Here is a 10,259-nt window from a genome sequence, read left to right as displayed (position 1 = left end):
ATGCGCATATATGTCCACTCTTGAATGCCAAGCTCTAATAGAATCAAAACGATAGTACGCGACAAAAAGTTAGTTTCTTATTAATCAAAAATAAAATAAAAAATTGCTTCCCAATAATTTAACAACTAAAAGCATCAGCACTGTATAGGTTATTATGTATGATTTTCTGATATCAACTTGGCATTTTTTTCTTTCTTTGTCAGGATTTTGGTAACTATATATAAGCTATTATAGCTCTTAGCTCAGTTGGTGAAAGTAAATTCTCTAATGAATTGACAAACACCTTGACTGTAGTCTATCAGCAAAGTATAAGCAATCATTTTCTTTCTCAATAATTTAACAACTAAAAGCATAAGCATTTTGGTAACAATATGCAATCTATTACAGCTCTTATAGCTGAGTGTGAAGTTATGCTTACATTGCACAGTTTATACATTGCTCGGAGTAATTAACATTCTTTTGCTCTACCAAATTCCTCAACTTAACTAGTTTCATTTGATTGCATTGTTTTCTGTTCTTCTTCCGTAATATCATACCAAATCAGAAAGCGATGTTTGACAGAATGGAAAGCATTTTGCTAGAAATATCTCCTTAGTATTGTTCTCTGTTCTAGTTAAATCAGAAAACGATGTTTGCCATAAACGATAAATTATGTTTATCTCATCGTCAAAAGCATATCTTTATGTTAAAGCAACATACAGAAGTTAAATTCCAACGAAAAAAATGGATAGAGCAGATAACTATCCAAAGTTTTAGGAAATAAGTATACTTCCATTGCTGGGATTTTGGAAGCAATTCAGGAATTTGTTTTCAGCAATCATATGAAAAGATATGTTTTAGTCCTTGCTGATGTGCTGATGTGCAGATATGCTGTAGTACAACACAAAAGGCGTATCATTTACGAACAGTTATCTACTACAACTAGGGAGATTAAAATAAAATGCCTAAACAAAGTATCAACTACAAACCGTCTTTTATTATTTATTAAAGGAAAAGTAAGCATAGAATAAGACTTTTGAGAATAACAATCTCCTCCATCATATCCATTCCCATACTTGTATCTTTACACACAAGGATTCCCAACAACTATCTAAAAAACGATAATAAGCATGTCTCCACGATCTCTTGAAAAGCAAACAAGAACATACTCCCCAAAAGTTAAGACCAAATCCTATTGACATTGCAATGTAGAACCAATCCAGTTCATCTTCATCTCGCTCATCCTTTTCGGTATCAACATGACGAATTTGACCACCTAAACTGCAGTTCACCAAGAGTGGAAGCCCACAAAGCTCATTTCCCTGGAAACTCGAGGAATTAAAGCTTTGAAGTTGACTGCCCACAGGTATCTTTCCTGACAAACTGTTATAAGACAGATTCAGGAAGCTCAAAGTTGACAAACTCGAAATGCTTTGCGGGATTTGACCGGAAAGTTGATTTTCTGAAAGATCAAGGGATTCGAGCACTTTCATGTCGCCAATGCCATTTGGGATCCTACCTGTCAGATGGTTTTTTGAGAAATTACAGATTCTCAATTCTACAAGACTGGTGAAACTTATGGGAATATCTCCAGAGAGATTATTGATAGACATATCCATGCTAGTAACCAATGCCAATGTTTTATCATACTGGTAAATATTGCCTTTAGTTGTCACCATTGCGCTTTCTCTCACAGGTACTCTACTATAATTATAATTGTAATCAATATCAGCTTCCCTCCACTTACTTCCGACGATCATTGCTGTTAAATTGCCTATACACCTTGGTATAGTTCCAAAGAAACTATTGTTGGCAAGGTCTAAGATTTGAAGATCTTTGAGGTAACAAATTTCTGGAGGCAATTCACCATAAAATCTGTTTGAGCTAAGGCTAAGGATTATCAGATCTGAAAACTTCATTCCTAACCATGGTGGCAGTTGTCCAACGAATTCGTTCTCAGCTAAATCGATTTTCAGCAACTTTGTACAGTCTGACAATGATGAAGGTAGTGGACCAGTAAGCCGATTTCTTCGGAAGTCCAAAGATTTCAAATTACTTAAAACCTCCATGGATTTTGGTATGCCTCCAATCAAGTTATTGTCCCTCAAGTTTAAAACTATCAACTCTGGCCAATTTATCCAACAATCAGGAATTTCTCCTGACAAATCATTTCCCTCGAGGTTTAAGAACTCCAATATGTAGGATACGTTGTCATTTGTTTCACACAAGAAGTGAGATAAACCTCCTGAAAAGGAATTGTTCGAGAGGTCTAGCGCATTTACATTCGGTGAAATCTGCGGCAGCGGACCAGTGAATTTGTTGCCCGATAACATTAACCAAGAAGGTATTGAAATGATTGGAACCTCACCAACAAATTGGTTATGAGAAAGATCGAGAAACTGAACTTGGGAAGATAAGTTCCAAAACCAAGTTGGGACCTCACCTTGTATTCCACCATTTGATATGTCCACACGCTGTATATATTTTTGAGTTTGGAGCCACATGGGAAAGTGAGGACCTATATTCCAGCCGCTTATTTCAATATCTAAGGCTTGGAAAGATGGAATCCAATTCTGACTCACTCCTAAAGTCAGATTATTATCAGATGCTTTGAAATATTCTAATTTTGTCAAGTTAGTGAAATGATTTTCTGTTACAACACCTTCCAACCTATTGTTAGAGATGTCAAACCATTCTAGCATTGAGAGTTGGCCAAGACTTTCTGGGAGTGTTCCAGTCAGTTTGTTGTTTCCTAATCCCAATTGCGTCAAAGAAAAACTATTTCTCAATCCTGCTGGAAGGAAATTACTCCTACTGTTGAACAATTCAAATACTTCTCCCTCGAATAGATTTTTTGAGAGAGAAAGTGAACTTAATTTCGATAACTTTCCAATGACATTCGGTAATTTTCCAGAAAGCATATTTTCAGAAAGGTCAATACTAGTTATTGAGCTCAAATTTGAAATCGCATTTGAAACTAATCCCTTAATATTGTTTGCGTTAAGAAAAAGTGAATCCAAATCTTTGCATCGATAGATCCAATTCGGGATAGTGGAGTTGAGCTTGTTGTATGCAAGATATAGATTTCTAAGTTTTGTTACATTTCCGGCCTCACGCGGTATCGCACCAATTAAATTACTATAAGCCAAATTAAGAGAAACAAGATTAGGGAGATTGAAAACCCATTTGGGAATAGATGAACTAAAGTTGTTCCCAGAAAGGTCGAGTGTTTCAAGTGAAGAAAAATTATGATGAAGTAGAGGCGGTATATGATGAAGACTACACTTATATAAACGAACATCAACAAGAGAAGGAAGCATGTTAATGACCTGCAGCCAGTTAGTTACATTGCTGAGATCCACATCCTCCATCTCCAAGTTCTCAAGATTAGAAAGACTTGGCAGCCAATCAAAGTTATAGATCCTTAGACCATATCTTGATAAGTGCACGTACAAACCATTGCCTATGTGTAGCTCAATCACATGACGAGTTAGATTGTGGCACACAACTCCTTCCCATTCACAACAATCTTTTCCAACAATCCAAGAGAAGAGAAAATTTGCGTGATCATATACTTCTTTCTTTAGACTCTCCAACGTTTGTTGCTCATTTTCTCTGCAAATGCCAATACAAACACTAAGCTTGGTGTTTGTCAAAATGAAAAACAAGAAAAAACAGAATGTTATTGCTAACACCTTCATGATGTGCAAAGGTTTAGACTAGGAACTGAAAAGTATGTATTAAATAGTTGTTTGCTTATAGAGTGTTATTAGGGAAGGTATACATATATATAGAATTAAGAGCTCTGTAGTTGAAGAATACATTGTCTAGAAAGATATTGACCGTAAAATTCGAAGACTTGTTGATTTTAAAGTATTTTGTCCTTTTAAAAACTATACAAAAGAATATAATTGGTGGATCTCAATTTCTTGCTAACTCAAGTCTTCTGCAGAGTACAATAAGTGTCATTGTTCGGGGCTATAACACCGTCCTAAACTCCTTTTAGTTTGTACTGATCATTTTATAAATTCTTTAATTGGAGGAAAAATTACCTTTTTTTAGTAAATAAAATTACCCTTACTTGGAGGTAATTTCTTAGTTAATTCCATGAAAAATAATGATCTCTCAACTCTAAAGAGATTAAAACGTAAAATATTTTCAAACCATCAGATTAGCCATAAACATTCCTCAACTTTTGGATAAAATATATTATAAAAGGTACTCTATCAGTGTCCAAAAAGTATGCCTTTGAAGTTTCCACCAAGAAGATGACAGCATTGGAAAAATTTGAAGTATCAAAATGTGTGTGAAACGACTATCACACAACGACGAAAATAAATTCCTCTGACCCAAAAAAGGGTTTTATCGAGTAAAAAAGAAAACTATATGACATATAATGGACTGTTGTCATACATCTTATAATGAAAAACGTTATCACATAAATTAAAACCAAGATAATATACTAGTAATTTTCCTTGTTCATTAAATAGTCTTCGTAGAACAAGTCTTTCTACAAAGTCTTCTTTGCCCATGGTGCCCTTTTCTTCACGTACCAATGATTTGTTTCTATTCACTTAAACCCCTATTTTGGGGTAGAAGAATTTTCCTTAATTGTCTCAAACCATAAAGATTTGGGACCAAAACAACTAGCGATAATCATTGAATAAGTTTCATCAGGTTGAAGCGGATTAGAAGCGCAGAATGTATTTTCACCCTTTCTAAGTTTTATATAGCTTCTTTTTAGATATTTAATTGTCTAATTTATACGATTCATCATTTTCCCTTATCCATTTCCCTTAGTTAATTTTTATCTCCTTTCTTTTTTTTTGGTTTGAAAGTTGTAAGTGTTTGCGAGAGAAGTCATTTTCGATTGAAATTTGGTTGTTGAGTAAACCATAATTTTCATAAAATACATATTTTAAACATTAGTAATAATATTATCATATTGAAAAGTGTCTTAATAAATTTTTTGCATATTAAAAATGAATAATACTGTCTAAGAATTTATTGGAGAAAGTTACATGGGAATATATTTTTCCTTTTAATATACAAAAAATTATAATTGGTGGAACTTAATTTAACTTCTTGCTAAATCAAGAGGACTCCAACAACAATAAGTCTTCTCCACAACTCAATATCAAGGTCTTTGTTTGGGTCATGATGAAGTGAAAATAACCTTTATTACAAATATCTTAATTGAAAACAATATTTAAATAGCAGCATGAAAGTATTCCCTTTTGTGCAAATTTCCCCCTACTATTTGGGTAGTAGATCCAACATGGAGAAAAGGTCTTCTAACATCTATTTTATATGAAGTTAATGATAAATATATTTATCAATTTATTATCTATTAGATTTTTATCTCTTTTCTTTTCTTTGTTATGAAAGGACAATAGTTGGTGAATCTAATATATAATTTTCATTTCATCAAGGTGTACATGAACCCACTCAGACTCCATTAAGAAGTCTTCGTCTTTGTTTTTTTTCTTAATACTTGATAAGACATTATGAAGTCTTTCTACGAAGTCTTCTTTGCCGTTTAATCAAAGAACTATGGTGCCATTTTCTTCACGACTTGTTTTTATTCACTCAAACCCCTACTTTGGGGCAGAAGAACTTTCCTTCACTGTCTCACGCATTTGATGCGCTAACCTTAGTTTGCTTAGCTTTTTATTCCATCAATAAGTCATTCAATGTGTTTATGAAGTTAATGGTGTTTTTTTTAATCTTTTTTCATTTCTTTGTTTGAAAGCTTGTGTTTGATTTGATGAAAGAACTTTTTGATTAGAAATTGGTTGATGAATATAAAAGAGTCAAGAGAGTGGTAAGAAAAATAACTTTTGTCCATAAGCGAGGGAAGTCATTTACCCCCAAATAATGAAAATTATTTCCCAGAAAAATATTTTTCTCATTGAAAATAATTTTTAAGTAATAATTGCAGTCCTACCAAACACGCTCTAATGGATCTAGCAGGGTGGCTTTTACTTCATCAAATGGGAAGGTGTACATGTGGACCCAAATAGGACCATGATAAAGTTGTGGATACGATTTGTTGGATTTTTCTTGACTTTGATAAAATATTACTTTCTTTGTTCTTTTTTAGTCTGTTTCAAAAAGAATGATCTCTTTTTAAGTTTAAAAAAAATTAACTTAAACTTTCAACTCTACCCTTAATGAGAAGCTTTTGTATGCTTGTTTCTTTAGGTTGTCCAATACTTTTTATACATTGCAAATAACCAGTAATTAAAGACACATTTCAAAATGTTAGGATTCACTTCCCCGTTTCCTGGCATTTGCATAAGTAAGAAAAGTTGACCGCGATATTTGAATGTTTAATTTTCTAAGCTATCGGATCAACAAATATTTTCGCAAGAGAGAAAGTTTAATTTTCTTTGATGAAAGTGAAGGATGACTGTGATGGCCCTCTAGATGAGTTATGAGAGGATAACTACACCTTGGACTATTATTCATCGGTTTTGCTACTATGAGAATATTCTATTCATGTTTTCCCCTTTGAAAATATCAAGATTGTTGTTTGGGGCAATGTAACAACGCTCCACTTGATGAAGTGAAAACAACTTTTATCACCTTTTAGAGTTTGGTGATACTATTTTATTATTTAATTAGATGGTATTATTCACTTAAAAATTAAGCAAAAAGTAGAAGAGGAGACCGAGTAAGTCTAAAATCTGTAGGTAAAAACACTAAGTAATTTGTTTTAATTTGTCCAACTCTTGATGGATAGAGTTATTCAGTATCCGTGTTGGTAAGATGTAACAAGTATCCCGTAGAATTAGTGGAGGTGTACAAGCTGACTTTGATACCACTGTTAGAATATTTTTTCCTCAGTTTAGGGCATGTGTTTAGTAGTGTAAGCGCAGAGGTAAATGCGGATTTTAAGTTTCTTAGATTTAACCTTTAAGGGTTTTATAATTAAACTCATTGTATTTTTGAAGGTATGAATTCATATGTATCTACTACTAGTTTTCGAACACGTGCGTTGCATGTGTATCCCAATCTTGTGTGTAATGACATATATAAAATGGAAATGCAAGTTAAAAATGATGAATTCTTAAAGCGATATGACATTGAACTTAAAATGGTTGAGTACATGTGTATGTTTAGTGATTAAGTTATTTTGGTATTATTATAAGGTGCAAATATGCGTAGCTAATCTTTTTATATGAGTGATGTTCTTAGAGAATTTGTCTACATCAATCCAAAATAAAATTCGGAGACAGAAGATTTATAGTCGACAAGTATGTCTTGCAAAGAAATTGAATGACTAATGCTCATATATGCAAGTGTTTATTTAAAAAGTAAATATTATTACATGAAAGACCCACATGATATTAATCTTGGTTAGAAAAAAGTTAATTAATCAAACTACAAGGAAACATGAAAATAAAAGCCAAAAGACAAATATGTAAAATATATATTTCCTTCATCATCCCTACTTTTCCTCTTCAATTAATTTTTAACATGAAAAATTGTATCACTCATGTAGTTTAAGATGAAAGAAGTATATACTGATCAACCTTCTTAAGTTTGTAATTTCCTTAAATATTGATATATCACATTACTATAATTGCATTAAAATTTTAGAACGGATGAAAAAAAGGACGGTAGAGGTGACTCAAATCTGACAACAATATCTATGCAAATTCCCTAGATTTATATCTTTTTTAAGAGTTAGATATCATATAACTAAAATGAAAATAAAGTTTGATGATGAAAAATAAAAATAGAAGAGATAATGCTTACACAATAAGGTAGCAACATTAGACTTCACCAATCAAAAATAGCATTTGCATGAATATAATATTGTGTCATTCATCCCCCCACTAATCCGCTCGGTATTCCACACAATTCGTGTCTTTTTCTCTTCCGTTTCACTTCAAGAAATTAACTCATATCCATTAGAGATCGTATTGGGAGTTCCAGTTCTTAATTTCAAAACAAAACGAAGCAAAACAATAGATCGATAACTACATCAACTGAAAATCATATTATTAGCCAAACATAACAAATAAATGAATCACCAAACTCAAAAATAGAAAAGAACAAATAACATTTGGAAACAACTATTATCAGGCAAAAATAACACATCAATATATTACCCAAAACAAAAATATACGGTAAATAGAAGTACATCCAAAGTAACAATAAATTCTAGGCCAACAAAATTATAGGTAAGAAAATAAAGATAGAGGGAAAAAAATCTGAAGGAATGAATAGCACATGAAATTCTGGTTTAATGCTGATGTTTTTAGCAAAAAATTTTGGTATATTTAATGCATGGATAATCAAATCAGTTTTCAATGAGTGACCTTTGATTTACATATATTGAGAAGTTTTTATGAATAGAGATGAGGATTATATGCAATTGAAAAAAACGAACCGTCATTTTACCACTATCATTTGAATTTTGTATAACGTACACTAAAGAATTACATTAATATCATTATTAAGTGTATTAATTAGTCCATTGAAAGGGAGGTAGAATTTTGAATAAAGAAAATTAAAAAATGGAAAATAGATAAATGGATATTTGGTTTGGTAGATGAATGATCTTGTAAACTTAGAATATTAAAGGAACAATAAAATTTATTTATCCCTGGAAGATAAAAGAAACAAACAATCAAGGCTGAATTGGCTGGGTCGTAGATTTATTGTTGTGCTGCTGAGCTTGTAATTCAACAATTATGTAACTAAAATTTTAAGTACTAATTATTAGTATATGTTTAATTACATTTTGGTTTATTGCAGGGGTAAAATTGTAATCTAACTTTGAAGATAGGAGTTTCCCACTCTTAGTATAATACTATATATGATATGATATAGCTAAAGTGACTTGCAAGATGTTGTAAAATCGTGAAGCTACATTACTAATAATGGAGGGTCAAAACCAGCGTTATCTAAAGCCGAAATAAAGTTATTGTTAGTAGAACAAGCAAGAAGAATTTGATGCAATGCTACATCAAGATCATGGGATACAGATACTAGCTTCTGTTATTGCTATGAGCCTATCAAGATGTTTATTATTTTTAAGAGAAAAATATATAAAATTCTGATATGGTTAGTTTATTGTTTTTTAAAATAGATGTTTGGAAAAACTATTGATTGATACTTGGTGAGATCATTAACCAGGTGCAATCCCTCCATCACCAAGTTGAGGTAAATTACATAGATTGTATTTGTTTTAGAGTTTGCAAAATCTTAATTTGCAAACATGGATAAGGTTGTTTATCTGTTTTGCCCAACAAAGAGTAAAATTTTCAACTTGAAAGCTTATTCCTATTCAACTTGAAACAGTCGTTTAGTAGTGGCATAATGACTTATTGATGCCTCCTCTACGATAGCATTGTAAGCTTCATCATCCTTTTTTCGTTTTCGGTTGTAGTCTATCGTACTAACATTTCCTTCTTTATAATCCCTCTGTTTAATATGTTGCTTGAATTCCGGTTCTTTTTTTAAAAAAAATATTTTGCTTAATTTGTCTCAAGATAGTAATGATATATCAAAACTAAACTTTATTACACTCTTGGCTGGTGATTTACAGTATAAAGTATTTTATTTTTTAAATTGTTATCTTAGCCACTGCTTGTACAATTGTTCATTGTCATAAGGACTATCAAAGAGACATATTTAATTGTTGTCAGTTGACTCATGCTTTACGGCCTCGCCGAATATGTCTCCAACTTTTGTTATGTTTTTCCTTCTTTTAACCATTTTAAATGGACTTTAATTTGTGATATATATATATATATGAGCTTTTAATAATTTATTGAGATATTAAAAGTTACTATATGCATATACACGAAAAATATAATCTATTTTATCTCGAAAAAATTTACAACAATATCAGTTACTATAAATTACTAATGTTATTTACAACCGCGCGAAGCGCGGGCTATATCACTAGTTTATAATATAAAATACAAACTCGACAAACAAAGAATGAGGCATGACAAATCAAGGATTTACTAAGTGCCACCAACCATTTCCAATTAATTACATAAGGGTGTCTACAAAGTTTAACCGATATAATTTACATATATAAACCAAGTACGTACTCGTCACATGGCATACATGGTTTCCTATCACACAATTTCCACATAAGACTCATTGCCTAAGAGAAAATTCCCCCACACAAGATTAGACAAGATACTTACATTTTTGAAGTTAGGCCGGTATTCCAAAATAGTTTTCTTGCTTGTATTGATCTCCATACAGCTCAAATCTATCCAGATTAATTATAACTTCATTAAAATTCATCA

General features: G+C 31.9%; 1 protein-coding gene across 1 annotated transcript; it reads right to left on the bottom strand.

Annotated features, from left to right (window-relative positions):
• Nucleotides 1–956: 956 nt before the first annotated feature.
• On the bottom strand, nt 957–3,760 carry LOC142176508 (receptor-like protein EIX2). Its single transcript, XM_075244433.1, has one exon. The coding sequence runs from the start codon at nt 3,678–3,680 to the stop codon at nt 1,038–1,040; it is 2,643 nt and encodes an 880-aa protein (XP_075100534.1). The 5' UTR covers nt 3,681–3,760; the 3' UTR covers nt 957–1,037.
• Between the last annotated feature and the right edge of the window lie 6,499 nt (nt 3,761–10,259).

Source organism: Nicotiana tabacum, chromosome 22, assembly GCF_000715075.1.
Source record: "Nicotiana tabacum cultivar K326 chromosome 22, ASM71507v2, whole genome shotgun sequence".
NCBI classification, from domain to species: Eukaryota; Viridiplantae; Streptophyta; class Magnoliopsida; order Solanales; family Solanaceae; genus Nicotiana; species Nicotiana tabacum.
Note: the sequence above shows the minus strand (reverse complement) of the source record. Positions and strands in the feature narration are given on the sequence as shown.

Coding starts and splice junctions, on each gene's coding strand:
- LOC142176508 (XM_075244433.1), bottom strand. CDS start 3,680: ATGAAGGTGTTAGCAATAACATTCTGTTTTTTCTTGTTTTTCATTTTG.